Source organism: Hemicordylus capensis, chromosome 1 (assembly GCF_027244095.1).
Source record: "Hemicordylus capensis ecotype Gifberg chromosome 1, rHemCap1.1.pri, whole genome shotgun sequence".
Taxonomy (NCBI): Eukaryota; Metazoa; Chordata; class Lepidosauria; order Squamata; family Cordylidae; genus Hemicordylus; species Hemicordylus capensis.
In genome coordinates, this window is record NC_069657.1 from 188,635,450 (window position 1) to 188,655,498 (window position 20,049).

At 43.2% G+C, this 20,049-nt stretch overlaps 1 protein-coding gene across 15 annotated transcripts in view; it reads left to right on the forward strand.

The window, feature by feature from the left end:
• TANK (TRAF family member associated NFKB activator) overlaps positions 1 to 20,049 on the forward strand; it is a 96,978-nt gene that overhangs the window by 41,006 nt on the left and 35,923 nt on the right. For 2 of the 15 annotated variants that reach the window (XM_053278381.1, XM_053278391.1), the window contains exons 3-4: positions 7,204 to 7,288; positions 16,165 to 16,318. In XM_053278381.1, the coding sequence (XP_053134356.1) occupies positions 16,220 to 16,318 (99 nt within the window). In that variant the 5' untranslated portion in view covers positions 7,204 to 7,288; positions 16,165 to 16,219. Of the gene's footprint in view, positions 1 to 5,068; positions 5,504 to 6,007; positions 6,334 to 6,370; positions 6,506 to 6,731; positions 6,874 to 7,203; positions 7,289 to 14,464; positions 14,543 to 15,738; positions 15,760 to 16,164; positions 16,319 to 20,049 lie in introns of those variants that run through there. The other 13 variants (XM_053278427.1, XM_053278445.1, XM_053278366.1 and 10 more) reach the window with 12 other exon arrangements.

Here is a 20,049-nt window from a genome sequence, read left to right on the forward strand (position 1 = left end):
AAGGAAGGCTGAGGGCTGGCATGGTTTGGGGAGATCAGGAATTAGTAAAGGGAAAGGGGGGGAGGAGAAGGAGAAAGGATGAAGGGATCCAAGGCTTGTAGGGGCAGCATATTACCAGGATCAGAGGCTTTGAGAGTGGTGGATCTTTCAGCTGAAGGAGCGAGGCTTCTGGCTGCAGACAGGAGCTTTTGGATCAAGCATGCAGTTTGCTCAGAGCACAGCTGAGAGTCAGAGCACCATGGCTGGAGAAGTCTTGACTTCTCACTGCGCAGTAGAAGTCACAGACAGCTCCTGTCCATGGACAGAGTTCCTGCTTGTTGCCCCGCGGCTTAGCAGCAAACTCCAGGATTGCTCGTGAGCAGATCTTGCATGTAGGCACAAGATTGCTAATCTGCCATGTCCAGAGACTCCTTCTTATAGTGGTTCCATCCTTTGATGTCTATTTGAGTCTTCTTGATCACAAAAGGCGTCTGTTCCTGCTATCCTCTGAATATTGTCTTTTAATTACCAAAATTAGCTCAGGATATTTGGTCAGTCCAGGGTAAACACGGTCTCTCTTGTTAGCAGAGTATTCTATTCTATTGTCATTCCCCAAAACAAATCTACATCTTCTGTTAGCTACTATCTTGAGGAGGGGACATTTGCCCAAAGCAAATCTGCATCTCTGAGTTGCAAATGGGCCCCCAGATTTGCTAGCCTGGTCCCAAAAGGTGTTAAAAGTCAGGAGTTAGTGAGAGAATTAGTTCTATTTGTGTGAGACAGCAATTACATTATTTCTTGTGTACCTCTATCTCGTGTGTAATTATAAGAGAATATTTAAAGTAACATAAAAAGGGGTACATGTGTGAGACGAGTTAATCAATACATTTGACTGAGGCAGAAGCATCCTGTCAGTGAGCAAAAGGGATAATTTCAGCAGTGTGAGACTGGTAATTAAGCCTGACCCTCTGAGTCTGTTGTGAGTTCCACAAACACTGATAAACAATGCTAGATTACCCCTGCCTCTACAAATCATTTACCAGGCATTACCCAGGCAGATCTGGGTGTCAATTCACCCTGAGTCCAGGCATTAATTCCTGTCTTAATAAAATGAAATCAGACACAGGCCTGAATGCCACATACTTCTGGGTTGGTACCTTTAAGTCTAAGGTTGGGGTACATGTGCCCGTACATGTGCCCCAACAACACCACCTCAACTTGAGAAACCAGGGAGAGCTTTGGGTCCAGGAGCACTCCCAAGCTACATAACTGATCTTTCAGGGGGAGTGTAACCCCATCCAGAACATGCATATCTAAACCATCTCAGGTCCTGACCCCCCAGTCAGTACTTCCATCTTATTTGGTTGCAAGTTCAGTTTGTTATCCCTCATCCAGTCCATTACCACTTCCAAGCAGAAATTTAGGGAAGATATGCCATTTCCTGACGGGGCTGGCATGGAGAAATAAATCTGAGTGTCATCAGCATATTGATAACACCCAGCACCAAACCTCCTGATCTCTCCCAGCGGTTTCATGTGGATGTTAAAGAGCATTGGAGACAGTATAGAGCCTTGTGGAACTCCATACTTCAGTTCTCACTTAGCAGAGAAACAGTCTCCAAGTGACACCATCTGGAACCTACCAGAGAGATAGGAGCAGAACCACTGTAAAACAGTGCCACCCAATCCCACCTCCCTCAGGCGGTCCAGAAGGATACCATGGTCGATGTATCGAAAGCCACAGAGAGATCCAAGAGGACCAGAAGAGTCAAACTCCCTCTGCCAACAGGCAATTGGAGATCGTCCATCAGGCCAACCAAGACAGTCTCAACCCCATAGCCCACACGAAAGCCAGTTTGAAATGGGTCTAGATAATCTGCATCATCCAAAACCGCCTGGAGCTGAGAAGCCACCACCCGCTCAATCACCTTGCCCAACCATGGAAGGTTAGAAACAGGTCTGTAATTAGCTAACTCTGAGAGATCCAGTGCAGGTTTCTTCAAAAGTGGTCTAATAATAGTCTCCTTAAGACAAGGAGGCATCTTGCCCTTCCTTAGAGAAGCATTTATAATATTTACCAGACCCTCTCTGATAACATCATTATCAAAGGAGATAAGCCAAGTTGGGCAAGGGTCAAGAGAACAGGTTGTAGAGCACACAGTCTGAAGCAGTTTGTTCACTTCATCAGGAGTCACAAACTGAAAATGATCCAATCTAATCCCATAAGAAGAGTTGCCAGACACCTCCACAGTAGACTCTGCAATAACCATGGAATCCAGCTCGGCCTGAATGTGAGAAATTTTATCTGCAAACAACTCATGAAAAATGTCACAGCGAGTAACCGATGGTTCCAAGTTTAAATTCAAGGGCGAGGGGGTACATACTAGCCCCCTCACAACCCTAGACAACTCAGCTGGATGTGAGTTTGTGGAAGCAATGCAGACAGAAAATAACTGTTTCTTCACCACCTGTACTGCCAGAGGATAGATCTTCAAATTTGCTGTGTTATACCCGATCAGACTCACGCCAAGTCTTCCTCCACTTGCGCTCTAGTTGTCTACCTTGCCGCTTCAGCTCCCGTAACTCATCCGAGTATCATGGGGCTGTCTTTAAAGCAGGTCGGAGAAGACACTTAGGAGCAATTTTGTATACTGCTCTAGTGAGTTCATTATTCCATGTTTGCTCCAGAGCCTCAACGGAATCACTAGCAGAGCCAACCCTAAAGCCTTCCAAGGCTTCTTGGAATCCTATTGGATCCAATAATCTCCTCAGACAGATCAGCCTAATAGAGCCTTCTCCTCTACAGAGGTGGGCTGAGGCTGTAAGTTCTACCTTAACCAGATGGTGATCCGGCCATGACAATGGGGAGATGACAGGAGTCCCCACCCATGGAACACCACCCTGATCAGAGCAAAAGACTAAATCAAGTGTGTGACCAGCATCATGTGTCAGTCCAGAGACCAATTGGGATAGGCCCACAGTCATCATGGCCACTATGAACTCTTGAACCACTCCCGTCAACCCGGTCCCAAAATGAACATTGAAGTCCCCCACCACCAACACTGAGCCACTCCAATGCCAACTCAGCAACCAGGTCTGTCAGCAAAGTTAGGGACTCTACTGGGCAGTGGGGTGATCGGTACACCAGCAGAAGTCCCATTTTATCCCTGGTCCCTAGACTTAGGTACACACATTCAACATAGGCCAAATCCCTGACAGGGATCCGGTTTATGCACATTCCTACTATGGGCTTCTCAGAGGCATCTGGTGGGCCACTGTGTGAAACAGGATCCTGGACTAGATAGGCCTTAGGCCAGATCCAGCAGGGCTGTTCTTAGAGCTAAATGGAATCTCTATGATGGCTCACACATAGATGTACATCAATATATTTATCTACATTCAGTCTACACTGATAATTGGCAGCTAAATGTGTGAACTGACTTAGATCTCCAATGGCCCATTCACAGATGCAAATCACCACTCAATGTTGTCAGCAAATGTTGAGCATGTCAGCTGGACCAGATATTGGGGCATCAGTCAACTCTAAGGGAAGGCTTTTTCTCCCCTACACAGCTTGTGAACTTCCAGGGATATCTGGGTTGCTGTTGATGGAAATAGAATGTTAAGACTAGATTGGCCTTTGTTTTATCTAGAAGACTATTTATTTTATTTATTTTATTAATTTATATAAACCTAAGCAATAATAACTGTAGTAGTAGTAACAACCAGAATAAATAAATAAAGCTTTTTAACCTACAACATAAGGGACAGTGCATCCTGCTGTTTGAAGAAATAGCTATAGAAATTAGTATTCCAGAGGTCTGTAAGGCAGCTATCAAGGCCTCAGTACCAGGGGAGAGTCCATTGGTAGGCATTCCTGACGTTTCCAGTGAGGAGGAGCAGCCACAACCTCTAGCAGGAAAACCCATAAAATGTAGCCCACTTCCTCCATGGCTGCAGATCCACCCCTAAGCATTTGAGGAGTTCCCCCCACCAAACCTACTAACACTTATCTGCTCCAGAAAAGTGTCTTTCCTCACCACCACGCCAAATTTAGGTGAGGAGTTGCTCTTCAAACTTTGTCTGCACTCATTCCCTCCTCTGCATTATGCTACTGTCTGTAGTAGCTAGTAATTCTCCCTGCTCCTCCTAGCACCCAAGCAGCTAGCAGCTCAAAGGAGATGCAAAGCAAAAGTGGGCAACACCCAAAATAGGAGCAAAAGAGAAAGGAGACAGACTCTCAACAGCCCCGCCCCCATAAAGTATGGATTCATGACAAGATTTTTAACTCTGCCCAACCCACTGTTTGCCTCCTCTATAGGCACGAAGTGATTTTATTTATTTATTTTTACATTTCTATACCGCCTGTCGTTAAAAGAAAACCCCAAGGCGAATCCAACAGAGGCACCATCACCACAGCTAGTGGGATGTCATTGTCTGCCCCTTTGGGGCATCCATCTCCTCCCTAATCATTTGCTGCAGTTCAAGGAGCCACTTGGTTGGATTGGGTCCAGTGCCTTCTTATGCAGAGATGGCTGACAGATGAGTGAGCGACAGCTGCTCTTGGACAGGCAAACATGCAAGGGATGGTGGCAAGTTGCAGCCATTGTCTCCTCCGAGGGACAGGAAGGGGGATTGAGCCTCCGCTACTGACCAGTCGCCTGATTGGATGGATGTATTGCACGGAGCCACAAAGGCAGCTTCAGCCTGCTTCCTCTGGGCATGGCATGAAACCGGATCGGAAGGATTGGGGCTGCTGCAGCCTCTCTCCCTCAGGGTTCAATCTCTCCAGGGACATAGCTAGGGGAGAGGGGACCGTGTCCACCCCTCTCTTTGGCAGCCCCTCAGACTGAGGGAGATAAGGGACGGGTGGAGCTGGGGGCCTGGGTTCTTTGAACCCTTTCGCTTAATTATAGCTACACTCGTGAATCTCTCCTCTCTTTTTCAGCAGCACAGCAGTTGGGACTGGGCACTCACCACAGGCCCCGTCATTCCCGCTGAACCCAGAGAGAAAAGACAAACAAGTGCAAGTGGAGGCAGCACCTGTTCCTTGCAGGCTCCCCTGCCCACACGGTGACTGAGCAGCAGAAGCGGCTGCAAAGAGCAGCACCCGCTGTCTCCATTCTCTCTGGCTGGTGTGGTGCTGGGATTAGGCCCGCCCTGCTGCGCCGAAGGAAAAGGGCGAGTGAGTGGAGACAGTGGCTGCTCCAGGGCGGTGGCGGTGGGTGCTTACACTCACACACTCTTCCTCTGGCCAGAGCCGCAGGGAAAAAGAGGATGGGGTCCCTTTGAGGCTAGGGCATGTTGCCAAGAGGAGCCCCCAGTCTGCGATCGGCCCTTGCTAGGGCCTAATCGCCCTGACCCCCCACCGTCCGTGAAGCAGAGCCTAAAGCCGCGATGTCGAGTTTTGCAGGGCCGGTCACATGGCTAACAAAAGCTCAGCAGGAAATGAGTTCTGGTTCCTGGGTCGCAGGCAGTTCTGCTTCTGTACAGAAGAGCAGAGCTCTGGGATCGCTGGGGAGCGCGTAAGTTTCTTGCCTTTTGCAGTCGTCTGCTGGATCGGACGGAAGCTGGACGGCACAGGCTTCAAATCCTTTTAACGTTCTGTTCTCAGAAGGCTCCTCCTTTCCCCCTCTTCCTTCCTGTCTCAACGGAGTATTTCTCTCTCTCTCTCGTAGTTCAAGTTTGGGAGCCTGCCTTCGTGTTTTTCTTCTCTTGTGTTTTCTGTTGCTTTACGCTTCCTCCCCGATTACCGATTCATTCTTCCTGCATTCGAGCGGCCAAGTTGGCTAACCTGCATCTCAAAAGCTGATCTTTGTTATTAACAAGCACGCTCATAAACATGTTTACAACAGCAACCCCCTCCTCCCCACCCCCCCCCCAAAAAAAACCAGTCGCCGTGCATTCAGCAGGATTTTCTCCCAGAAAAGTGTGCATAAGATCACAGCCGAATTAGTCTCCCCGGTCCGTAAATCTTTGCCCCCAACTTCTAGCTCGTAGGAACTCAGCCAGAAGGAGACGCTTTAAGAGCCAGTTTGTTTCAGCACTGCTGCGTTTTCTTGGAAGGGCGGAAGTTAAGCGCCTAGGGCGGGGGAATACGCACACCGAGGGTCTGGCGCTTAGTATGCTGTTTGTCTGGAACCAGTTACACCTGGAACAAGGCAAAGGGTTGGGCAGATTTGGGGCTTGTCTCTTACAGGGAAGTAGGAGAGGAATGGGGTGTTTTAATGTGTACGTGTTAAGAAACAGTAAGAGGAGGGGCGAGCACGGAGGAAACTTCCGGTTGCTCTCTGCGAACGCAATCCTTGAATGCCACATTAGAAAGTAACTTCGATCTCTGGTGAGTTCGGATAAGGTATGGTCCCCAAGGGTCTTCTGTTCCTTTAAGAGATCTGAAGTGATACCCGCCACGTTGTGACGAAGAGAAGCTAAACTCTTAAGGGAATTAAAGCTCGATAAAGTATAGAAAACTGCACTAAGAGAAGATGGTATGGTGCAGCAGAATCACTTTCATTATTGCTTAAAGGGTCTGTACCAGTGTGATGTTTCGAAAGTAGAGACTTGCCCAACTGATGTTTTATTTGTATTTCATTGTGTTGTAAGAAGTGTATGTTGCAATACACCTAGCTTTAGAACTACTTCTAACTATTCTAAACTTGAATGTTTTTTTTAACAGTGTCATTGCAGGTGCTGATGAGGTTCAATATTCCACTGATCAGTGTCCTGATAATATAAATGAGAATATTATTCAATAGCTTTCACATGTGAGGGCTGCCCTGTGGAATTCATTTTTCTCCTAGATCTGGGGCTGAAGAGATGGAAGTGTTCTAATCAGTTGTGACAACTATTCTTTTCATGACACTTATTTTTTAATTCTGATAAGATGCAACTTGAGGTAGTTTGCTAAGCAGTTTGTAGGTATTGTTTGGTGCTGCTCTTTCTGGAATGTCTTTTGAGCAGCTCCCATTTATTTCAAGGGGCCTTGTGTAAAATAACTTCCTGGACATGCTCTTTATGTCATGCACTTTCCCCCCTGTTATGCCAGTAATTTGCATGCAGTGGGTCAATAATGCTAGACAAGGTTTTAGAACCCAGACACTAAACCATATCCGTTTTTGGTACTTCTGTTTTCCTGGATTGGATTGGGGGGGGGGCATTCTTTTTCTGAGTTAAGGAAAAATTTAACTTAACATTTCCTAAAATTTAACTTAACTTATTTTAATAGTAACGAAAAGGCGTCAGAACTGTACTTCATTGGCAGAACTGGAAGCTGCTAAGTGTTAATTAGACCGACCCTACCTTGGGACAAGGTGAGGCTGCCTGTGACCAATTTTTTTGGTTTCATTAAAAGCTTAGAAATTGTGAGTTTTAGATTATTGCTATGTTGTTACCCTCTTGGGGACACCATTTGGAGTTTCTGCCAGACATGAAAAATATCTTGGGTTGTCTCAGAGTACAAGTGTCTTGACTGAACTCTTTCACAGAGAAACAATGAATAGTGACTTGAGGGTTGAGTACGTATGCTTTAGAAACTGTTAAAAATTTTCATTGAAGAACATACTTTTTGTTTTCACATCAAAACCTTAGCTGCTTGTCTTATTTAGCAACCTAATTAACAAATATTCTGTAATGGAGGCACAACTTTTATTTCTGTCCTCACTCCACGTACTTGTAGCCTTCCTTACCCGAGTGCCTTGTGCCATTGTCAATACATTTGCTAACGCTCTTATTCCAATTTTTTTAGATAGTTTTTGTTCTGTGCCAACATTTCCTGTTACTAGATCTCTGACCTGATAGATAGCACCCAGGTTTTTTGAGCCACGACTCAGGATATTGTCCAAGCAATACAGTAATTCTAAATTTTGTAGTTTTTAATGTCTACTTTTTCTATCTTTCTGTTTTTGCTCTTGTGGAAATCAGTACCTGGATGCTTGTTTATATCAGAAATAGGATTGTAGATGTGCATTTCTATGCTCCAGGCATGGCTGGCTTTTTGAGGCATTTATGGAACATTGACACTTTTGGATCTGTGTTGTCTGAAAGCTCAAATTTTTCAGAAAACAGAGCTCCTAAATATATGACCCTTTGTCGTGCACCAAAATGGAAGCTTTTCATGAGGAGGCCTTCAAAGCAAAAGAAGTTCCACCCCCCACAGTATTCCTTCTAAGGCGTGCGCATGTGCGCACACTCACACATTTTTTGATGTCCCCTCAGTTAACTTTAGATTCCACTTGGGTTGAATCAGTAACGCCTCATTCTGAATGCATGTGCACACACACGGCCTTGATTCTGCCACCCAGAACAAAACTTATTCCATACACAAATGAAAAAAATAGAAAACTGACCCCCACTAGTTTCAATGGGAATCCACCATAATTGGATCTTTCAGAGTCAGATTTTTTTAAGTGCTGAGTGATAGCTCCAAATTTACCCTACAAACCAGTATAAGCTGGAAGAAATTGTTTGGTTTATTATTTGACTAAAGTAGGATATCAGAGTGGTTTAGTTGGACACATTTCTGTTTTTTTCATGCCCCTACTGCTCTTATGGCTTACTGCAAAAATTCTTAGAATTTGTCTTGTTGATCAAGCCTGTTTGTTGATGTAGTGTGGGATTTATTTATTTATTTAACTTAACTTAACTTTGCTTGCTTTCCCCTCAGAAACTTTGCTACTCCATATCTTTAATTACCATTCCAGTCTACTAGGTTTGAGTAAATTGCCTGATTTGTTTAAAACACACACAAACACAACTCTCAAAAGTTTGGATTGATGGGGGCGGGACACAAAAAGGAGACAGAGAGAAAGGAAAGACCTCTACCTGAAGACAGCGGTGAAGGCCTGAGTAGTAGGTAAAGCAGATTGTTCTGCTTGTCACCTCCTCTTCTAATTTCATTAGAGACTATTAAAGGTGAAGTGTGCCGTCAAGTTGATTTCAACTCCTGGCGCCCACAGAGCCCTGTGGTTTTCTTTGGTAGAATACAGGAGGGGTTTACCATTGCCTCCTCCTGCGCAGTGTAAGATAATGCCTCTCAGCATCTTCCTATGTTGCTGCTGCCCGATATAGTACCAGTGGGAATTCAAACTGGCAACCTTCTGCTTGTTAGTCAAGCATTTCTCTGCTGTGCAACTTAAGGTGGCTAGAGACTATTACCCAGCCCATAATAGAAGCATACGTTGAAAAGCTGAACATCTGTCTCCAGTTACCACCTTGAGTTGGTCATGTTATTCAAAAAGAATGCAAACACACACTGGATATGCAGAGGGCCTTTCTGCTAAATGAAACAAAGTAGATTTTTTTCTGGAAAGACTCCAGGGGCAGAGTGCTAGACTTGAACCAAGGAGTCCTGTGTTTAAATCCTCATTCAACCAATCACTATCTCAGTCTAATCCAGCTTCTGGCTTCCATAATAATAATAAATGGATGGTTCTTGGCAAGTCAGTTCAATTTGCTTCAGAGCGCTGTTGTAACAATAAAATGGGATATCCTTATGTATTACACTGCCCTGAGTTTCTTGGAAGAAAGGCAGGATACCGTTGCAGTTAATAAAAACGATAGCCCACCACAGCCTTGAACCACCCATGAAGTTTCTACTGTGATTTGGCTGAGCCAACTAAGAAATAGCATCCCAGTCCTTAAACCACAGGCTTCTGTAGCTTCAGATTTGAGGAAATCCTTCTCTGCCTTTGCTCTTTTGTGTAGATTTTTTTTTTCTATTTACCTTGTTTTTGTTTTGTTGTGTGACGAGAACCCCTTTTTGCACTGAAAAATGGAAAGGCTGGATAAAGATAATGATAAACTTCAGTGGTACATGCTCCTTAACAAGAGTGAAAACAGCCTGATTTATGTGTTTCCTCAGGAGCAGGGGTTTACTTTACCAGAAACTGAGGAATATTGTCTGCCTCCCCTGAAATCTTGGGAACCCAGAACCATTTTTTTCTTTTTGCAGATCAAGCATTTAGTATGAGACAAATACGTATGTATTTGGGTATTTTTATCCCATCTTTCTGTTTTACTCAAGGTAGTTGCCATCAAAGAATTATACATAAAACAATCATTTCTTAAAGCATGGTATACACATAAACATTAACAGACACAAGCAGTAGATGAAGCATCAGGGGGCATATGTATATTTAAGAATCCTCATTATAAGTCCAACATTGCAAAGAAGTCTACAACATTTAAAAGCCCAAAACTGTGTCAGTAGCTGCTTGCCACATGTACATGTAGCGGTTGTTTGTGGTTGGGGGGGCGGGGGGTTTGAAGTTGGTTGCTTGAAGGCAGTCCCCTATATGCCACAGGCAACCTGGCAAGTGGTTATTTACAAGCCTGTTATAAGTCTCTTTGTTGTGGTTTATGTTAATTTTTTGTGAAATCATCTGTACTAGCTGACCCGCATAGAGCATCTGTGCGCTCTTTGGGGACCTGTTGTTCCCCCGCTCCTGCCCCACTCTCTCTTGCCCCCCTTCCCCCACCCACCAGGCCATCCCGCCACCTCCCAGCAGCCAGCCGAGGCCACCTCCTCTGGCCATTTGCGCCCCGCCCCCACCGCCACCATTTTTTCTTTCCCCTCAACTCTCGCTGGGCCCAGGAACTCTTGCAATGTGTCGCGAGAGTTCCGCCGCCAAATCCAAGACACGCACTGGCTAAGAGAATTAAATATATAGATGGTGTGTAAAGCACTTAAATTTGCTATGTCCTTTTTCTAAAAGAAGGGCACTGAAATATGTTGTTCTAGTGGGGAAGAAGCATGTTGTACTATAAATTATGGGGCTCATTATTAGACTCTGAAGGGATGGTGCCAAATGGGATTGTTTTGTGGGCAGTTGTCCCAGGTTTAGGGGTCAGACCACTAGTCATTCACATCCACATACTAAAGGCTCAGCCTTTATTGGATGAGTTTCAGTTACTGAGGTTGTGTCCAGGATACTTCATTCTATTTGTGCTATGAATTCCCTGCTTGATCTGTAGCCTTCCTGGCTGGTTCTAGTGAGTGACAAAAAACTGTGGGCCTAGCTTCTTATGGTAATCCGTACCAAGGGTGTCATTCCATCTGGCCTGAAAGTGGCAATGGCAAGATCAGTATGAGGATAAAAAAATCATATGATCCCTGTGAGCTGGAGAACTATTGACAAGTCTTCTATTTTTCTGCTAAAATAGTTGAGTGGGTGATAGCTGAGCAGGTCCAGGTACTTCTAGATGAAACGGATTGCTAGAATCCATTTGAACCTGGAATCGGCTTCTAGTACATTGTGTAACAGATCCAGGAGCTTCTTAGCTATTTTCAAGTGCTATCTACAATTTTAAAACCTCTCTTTTAAAAACTGGCTTATGTTTAATGTTGTGTTGGCTATATCAGTGCTGAATTTTTTGTGTCTCTGCCTGTGATTTTATTTGTGTTATTAAAAACTTATAATTGCACCCTGCTTTAAAAATCTGATAGGATTAAAAAGTAGGCTAAAAATAAACTAAATAAGTAAAATAACAAATCTCTTGGGTAGCATAGATTCTGATCTTGGTAACGTTTAGAAACCATGCAGTCCCTGCTGAAGTGAATGCCTCCAAAAAATCCAAACAGTGTTAGCATGTGGAAATTGATAAATGTTCCCTAAATAATAATAATGGTTTCCCTTGATGATAAATAAAAAAGCAAAAGCCTGCTAGTGCCAAAGTTGACTCTGTTTAAATTAGAAATTTGTCACGTTTAATTAATTATGTTCTGGAAGTGTTCTTGTTTGTTTGGTATTAGATCTGAGGAAAGATAATTGGTTTTGGTTTTTGCAGCTAGCATAAATCTTTGGATGAGGAGAAACACAAAAAGTTTGGGTCTAAAACAGGGAATGAGGAATGTTCTTCTCTATAACTGATGATATTGGGAGGTTTGTATTGTTGACAAGCTATTGTATGCACCTGAACATGCCAATATTACATCTTAAACATATGCTGAAGTCTTGTGAATGTACATTGGTTTAACTGGTAGAATAATCCACTAAAGCCTTATCTGATTGATCAGTGAAGCAATCTTAATCAGGATAAGAGAGAAGGGCATGTTTTGGTGTACTCTTTTGGTGTGGTGTTGCAATAGGGAATTTAAAAAAGATTAAAGAAAGCCTTTCCTTCTAACATCTTACACTTCGGTACTTCAAAATGAGATCAAAATTGAGGTTTTTGTAATATGTAGTTTTCAATCAATTTAATTGATCATATGGTTTAAAAGCAATCGATAGTTTCCTGCTCTCTGCACTAAATTCATTTCTTTCTCCCTTACCTGCTTCTTGGGAATCCATTATGACATTTTACTGACATCCTGACTACCAAAGCATCCATGCTTCAGCCAGTTGTTGCAAGAACACAGTGAAAGCCCATGAGCTGCTCCATTGCATTCTGAATTGAGTGCAATTGCACAAAAACACTAATATTTTGGGGCTCTCTCCCATGCTCCAAAACTGCTTTGTGGAAGCAGGAACACATCCATTCTTTAAGGAACATGTTTCTGCTTCTGCAGTGCATGGGAGAGCAGCCTGAAATATTAGTGCACAATCTCGTAAAAACTGGATTTTTTTATTTATTTATTTATTTTTGGTTGAAATCTGCTCATATGCAGCTGAAATCAAGGCTTGAAATTCCTATTTGGTCATGTCCCCCAAAGCAGGCAGCAGCCATGTTGACTCTGCTGTGACATCATTGCTGCTGACTTTCTTTGAGGCCTGGTCATTCTGAGTATGGAGAGTGAAATTTCCTGCAGAAATCTAACCAAAAACCACCATGATTTTGAAAATTCCAGGAAGTACAAGTGGTATTATAGTACCACTGTTCAAGAGCACTGCAAAAAACACCCCAGCAAAAATATTTGTGCTCATATCTAAAGAGAAGTAATGATGGAAAGCTTGGGTAGATCACTGAAAAGAAAAAATATTCTCCAATATTGTGTTGGTATTTATTTGAAATCAAATATTTTTATTTGATTTCCCTGTCCATTTTTTAAAACAAGGGAGCAATTGTGCAGAGAAGGCAGGGTAAACGATTTCATAGGAATGGAGATGAGGGAAGTGAAGGCCACAAGGTTAGTATTGGAGCTAGTTATATAACTCAAACAGTATCCCCTTCCCCACAAATCACCTCCTTTATAGCAAGCCAGTACAAGGGGGAAATATTTTTATTTGATTTTTCTCTGCATTTTAAAAAAAGCGGGGGAAGCAACTGTGTGGAGAAGGAGGAGGGCGAACACTGCCTGTTCCCTGCTCTTTTTGCCTTTGCCTAGTAACAGCTGAGAAGAATTTCAGTCAGGACAGGTGAAATCTGCCACTCCACCCCAGTTCCCCAGGAAAGAGAAATCTCTTGAAAATAAAGGGCAACCATTATTACATTTGAATGGTTTAACTCATGTCTCTGAGGTGGTTGGAGCCTGTGCTGTCACATAGGCCTCAAATACTTAACAGTATTAGTGTTGCTGCTTCTACACAACTGTGGCATTTTCCTTCATTTTTCCATCCCCATATAGTAGGTAAAGTTGCACCAACTGGATGTCAATCATGCCTAACTGTCCTGGGCCCTCTGGCTTTACAAGGAGCTTAGCAGCCCCTTCTGCATATCAGGTATAAGGTTGGAGGGTTGTAAAAAGCCAAATAGGAGGCCATTTTACCTCAGAATAGCAGGGAAATGCTTGACTAACAAGCAGAAGGTTGCCGGTTCGAATCCCCACTGGTACTATATCGGGCAGCAGCGATATAGGAAGATGCTGAAAGGCATCATCTCATACTCTGTGGGAGGAGGCAATGGTAATTCCCTCCTGTATTCTACCAAAGGCAACCACAGGGCTCTGTGGGCACCAGGAGCTGAAATCAACTCGACAGCACACTGTACCTAAAATGAAAGAAGAGGCCACTGTCACAGCTAAGGAGCCAAGTGTAATAATGGTTGCCTTTTATTTTCAAGAGATTTCACCATCCCTGAGGGAGTGGGGCAGATTTCACCAGCTCTGACATAAATTATTCTCAACAGTTTTCTAGGATGAAAGACACACACACACACACACACACACACACACACACACACACAGAGCAGGAAGGGTGCTGTTCATTTCCCCCTCCCTTTTTTTGCACAATAACTCCCTTTTTAAAATTATTATTTTAAGGAGAAGAAAAATCAAAAATATTTTTCTCCTATACTGGCGCACCATGTAAGAAGGCAATATTTTTGGGAGGGGAGGTCTTTTTGAATTATAGAGCCAACTCGAATACTAACCTTAAGGTCTTTACGCTCCTCATCTGCACTCCAATGTAATCTTCATTTTCAGCGCAGAAACTTGCGGTCCTGAAGGAATCTACAAATGGCAGATTTCCTGAATTTCCTCTTACAAAAATCTGTTTAGTCATTTTCATTAATCTGCACAGAACAAATCCACACAACTCAGTCAGTCCTCCCACACATCTCAGAAGCCTGCAGGGAGGTTGAGCAGCGCTGATGTCATAATCACCTCAACCAATGGGAGAGTCTTTTTGCTCTGCCAGGGAAATGTTTTTAAAACAAACTACTTTACGTAGGACGGGAAAATTGTAACAATGGTGAGCTGTTTAATGGATTAACACTACTAAAAATGCTATATGATATTTGGGAGACATCTCCATTGTGCTCATAATTCGGAACACAACGGAGCAATGCGTGAACTCTCACCCCACAGCTGCTTCTTGAAGCATGAATGCTTCAGTAGTCCAGATGTCAGGCACTGATTCCCCTTTTCTCTCTCTATGGACCCAGTGCACAAGAGAAGTTATAATCTCTACAATGTCAGGCTATGCCTCTAGCACTCTTTTTGTTTTGTCTAAAAGGGCCAGCATCCCTAAAAGAATGAGAGAAAGAGGTAGACATATACATTAGGGGTGTGGCAGGGTTGGAGTGGGCCCTGGGACGAATAGTGAAGATGGGCCCCTGCTCCTCCCTGCCTTCTCTGGAGAGGCGGGGTTGGAGGGGGAAGAGCAGCGACTAAGCTGTTGCTTGGCTAGCAGGCCCAGGGACATTGGTCATCCCCCCCCCCCCGCCCCCCATTCAATTATAGCTGATATACACTCATTGTCTGACATGACTCTGTCTGGTCCTGCCTCTTGGTGAGGCTCAGCACTGCTATTCTATGTTAGCTGTTCCTCCTTGTAGCTTTGTGCTGTTTGTAAAGCTGCTATAGTGCTACATGACTGGTAACATCAAGCCAACTGTATGTGGAAATAGACTCTGTGGCAGGAGCAGCCCTGATCTCCTGACTTAGATATCATTATCTGCTCCACTCTCAGATTGGCCTGGGAGATGTGTGTCCAAGCAGGAAGGACACATCTTGCCTCTCCTCTGCGCCTAGACAGCCCGAATGGCGGCGGCTACTACTGCTATTTATATACCGCTCTTTAACCAAAGTTCACAACGTGTTTTGCAAAGAAAAATGCATAAATAAAATGGCCCCCTGTCCCCAGAGGGCTCACAATCTGAAAAGAAACATAAGGCAAATGGCAGCAACAGCCACTGGAGGGATGCTGTGGGGCTTGATAGGGCCAGTTGCTCTGCCCCGGCTAAATCTTAGAGAATCAGCACTTTAAAAGGTGCCTCTTTGCTCAATTAGCAGGGGGTTTAGACATTGGCAAGGGAGGAGAGCGGTTCCATCAAGGCCTCTCCTATGGGGATTCTAACTGCCAGTGAGGCAGTTTGGCCTTCCATTGGAGGGTGGAAGTCTGTTCTAGGGAAGAAGGTCTGCATGTGGAAACCCACCCCTGAAGAGATTTAGGTTTAGTTTATTTCGGTCAGTGATCAGTAACAACAATACCACCTCTGTAGAGAATGGCTGACTTCCAAACAAACATTGTTTGTGCTGAAAAATATTTTGCATGTGCAACGGGAGAGAGTTGCTTTTTGCCAATCTCCTCTGCAGCCCACAGTGCCTGTTGAAAATGCATCCCGGAGGGTTGTGCTAAGTGCTTTTTATTGTGAGCGGTGGTCATCTCACTGCCAGCCACTGTTAACAATTGTATTCAAGTGTTTTTGTAGGCCGGTTTGAAGACCTAAGTGGTGGGAAAGTGGAAGGAAACTATGTTTAATAAAGAAAATATACTAGCCCAGGAGAAGCTGATTGCTTCCCCAGATGAACAAGGGAGTAGCAAAACTGCTGTAACAGTAACAAATTCTTTCTCTCTGCTCTCCACTTCAGTAATTTTACCGGATCTGTTGCAAATCTCTTCAGTGATGAGACATTGCTGGGAAGTATGGATAAAAATATTGCAGAACAGCTCAATAAAGCCTATGAAGCCTTTCGGCAGGCATGTATGGATAAAGACTCAGCTGTAAAAGAGCTAAAACAAAAGGTATGTGGTGTTTTATATGTAACATTACAAAATAAGATAACCTTTATTTGCAAGCCATCATTAACATAGTCTTAAATTTTGTACAACGGAACGTTTCAGTGTTGCTTGATAGATTCTAGATGTTTTTGTTAATTATGCTTGGGCATTATGTGTTTCATGTAGCAACTTTCTATAAAATTAAAAATTTGTAAACGTCCAGGATAGGTCTGTCTTGTTTAATTGAGGTGGCCTCAATGTATACAGATATTGCTTCTCTGGCTGCATTTGTTGTGCCTGTCCAGATGCAATGCATGCTGTGAACAGGAGTAAACACCCATCTACATTTCAAAGAGAGAGAAAATACTTGTAAAGAAATGTAGTGAATGAAAGGCACTTTGTACAGGAGGACCTCGTTATCTGTGCGGGTTCCGTTCCCGCAAATTACTGTGGGTAATGAAACTGCAACTAGTGAATCATTAGGGTCTATGGGATTGTAGGGGTTAGGTTCCCAGACTTCAGAAAGATCACCAAAAAACCCCGTGAAAATGAACCAAATAAAGTGCCTTACCATGCTCTGCAGGCCTTCAGGACTCCAATGATGCTCCTTTCCCAGTCCCAAAGTCCCCCAAATTCGACAAAAAATCTTGGGGTATTTTTGGTTGGTTGGTTGATTTTTTTCAAACAAATTAGCCACAAAATGGCTCTTCTCTACAAAATGGTGGCCAGAAATAACTTCCAAGGTCATTGCCACCACCCCGACCCATGGATACCCAAATTTAACCCCTTATTTTCCAGTTTTCCTCCACATATGCCAAGGTCGGGTGTCCATTACCCGGCTGCAAATGGCAAGTCCACCCCTGTAGTGCCATTTACTTAAATCGGAAGCGATGAGCATACACATAATTTATCCCAGTAACAGCAGAGCTTAACTTTGCTAGATTATGCTGCTTAATACAAAACTGGCAGGAAAAAAAGCAATAATGTTGTTTGAAACATTCTTGTTACCAAAGATTGACTTGCTCGTTATTTTTATGTTTTAAAAATGTTAAGCTAATAACCAAGCTCTCACAGAATAATGTAAAAAAATAAAATAACATTTAGAATGAAATGTGTTTGGTTTGGGGTTTTTTTTTAAAGCTTCAGCGTTATTATTGAAAACAAGATTTCCAAATTAGTTTCATGTCAGGTATTTTTGGTTGGGAAGCCACTTCTAATTTCTAAGTGATTGAAATTGATGGCAATCAGTCCCTGTATAAATAATGACAGCAACGAGAGGAAAAAGCATTGGCTAGCCTTTTAAGATTCCAGCAGACATTTTCAAACATATGGTAGAAATGTCCTCTTGGATGCCTTAGCGTCACTTACTTTAATTGTCGGAGAGTATGAAAACCCAGCGATTTCTGATTGGCAAAGAGCTATGACAGTCGTTTTGTAGTTGTCTACTGTATCTGAAGCAGCCTCAAAGAGAGTTTGCAAGTGTTGAAGAACTGGGAGCTTTGATGCTTGTGATGCAGTAGAGTGAAGTTTCAAGTTTGATTGGCTGAACCTGCTAAGGAGCACAGTCCCAGATCAACTGTGGTACTCTGTGTTCCATCGCCACTTGTTTTATTTATTATTTAAGAAAGTATGGTTTTATTTATAATGTTTATACATATATACAGAGTACATTACAATTTAACCTTATTCATTCTCCTGAAACTCTGCATGGTAGGCCATCATTTTCATTCATGCATAGTAAACTGTGGAACTGACATAACAGAGTGGCTGGAGGTGTGACTGTGAGTTGGGAAGCCCCCAGTTGAGATCTTACCCCAGTTGCCAACCGGCTAGATGGTCCGAGGCAGGCCACTATTCTCTCCACCACAGCTGTTCAACTATAGTAATATAGATCTTGCGGTTCTGTTGTAAGTATTATGAAATATTGTCTATGACGTGTTTTGAACATTTGGAATGCTAGCTGTGACATTTGGAATGCCACACTCGTGTCTCTACAGCAGTGTTCCCTGTAACAGGGATTTCCAGATGTTGTTGACTACAACTCTACAGGCTTGCCATAATAGTCCCAGTTTTTGAAAATTCATACCACTGGAAGAAGTTATCTTCATGCTCCAGAAGAAACCATCTTGTTGAAATATTGGCCTATGGAGATAAATTTTCACATTAAATTCTGCACATTTTGGAGTTCACTGCCTCCTATTTTTCCTTGCTGGCTCGACCAATTACAATTGAAGCTGCACCCTGCTACATCTTGAGTATCAGAGCTCTGGTCTGCTAAAGCACGTATCATTTGATTACCTGGATTGTCCCTGTCCCCCACTTTAAGGCCTGTGGTGGTGTGTAGAAAAGCAGTCAAGCCACATACTGAGCTGCTACACCCAAATGAGTCATCTGGAACTGTCATGTGGACCAATTTGAAACGGCCTTTATGAGGCAGCCTAACTTGCTACATTGACCCTAAGTCTGTGGTTGAACTTGTCTTTGAACACAGCTAATATGAAAAAGCACTGCGTAAATACTTTATCCTCGGAGAGCCGCATAAAGTATCTGCTTGGCAGCTGCAGGTGGGTAAGGAGAGTACTGACACTGAGAAGACCCGGTGACCTATGCAAGTGGCTTTTAATCAGAGGTTTTTTGCTGCCTGCTTTTGCTCCATGGCCTTACTGGTTTGTTGGAGTGTCTACTAGTGCTGTGGCCAATAGCTTACTTCATAAATTGCTGGTTGGCCACTTGTTTTGCTAGTCTCTGAAGATCGGAGCTGTGTCAAATGCATAGAAACCAGAGTCATCTTGGCCAGATGGTGCTCGATACAGATGGATGTTTGGTTGTCAAGTATATCTTCTAGTCAGTAACTTGTTGCTGCCATCTGACTCTAAAAGAATCATTTGTGCACGCTGGCTGTCAAAAGCATCTTCTCTTCTGTCTGTTTTAGCTGTCATGCCTGTGCTCTGTACAGAAGTGTTGACAAGACATTGCTGTTGTACATTTTCAATTTGAGTCTTAGTGATTTTTTTTCTCTGTTTCCTAAGGTCTTCCTGGCTGATGAATTATATTGACCTCTTGGCTTTTTAATGTGTTTGTGGGACAATGATTGCATAGTGCTTTTCTTTGAGTCGGCCTTGGATAGGTTCTTCCACATCCTGGCAGTATGAGCATCATCTGAAAACTTGCCTCATGTCCCCATAGACCTATGATTGTCCGAACTCTGAAGACTAGAGTGGCTGAAGAAAATATGGGTGTTTCCTACCCATATAGCTAATCTGGCATGCAACAGAACAGAAGTTTTTACTAGGCATCACCATTACTGAGCATCACAATAATGGGCCATATGTTGTCACATTAATAGCCGCTATTAGAACCCATCTCATGCTTCTCATAGAGAGTGGGAGTAAAGATAAGAATTCAGAGAAGGGACTAAAACAATATGTGCCATCCTGAGCTCTGTGGATGAAAGATGTGATAAAGGAATAGAGAAAGTAGCCAGGATAAAAAGAAATTTCTGGTGTGACTGTCCCACTAGTGTGTGTGTGGTTTTAACTTTTTCTTTAATGTGACAAGTCATAAAACATAACACATGAATAAATGTGGATAAAAGTACAAACCTTTCAAGTGTTTATTTTAAAGTTAAGGCCACTCTTTCGCAATAAACAATGCATCCATTTGCATTGTATATAGTATATACATGTCTTAGCTACCATGTGTGGCAAATTCAAAAAAGAAAGAAAGAAACCCTTCTCCCCACACTGTTTACAATA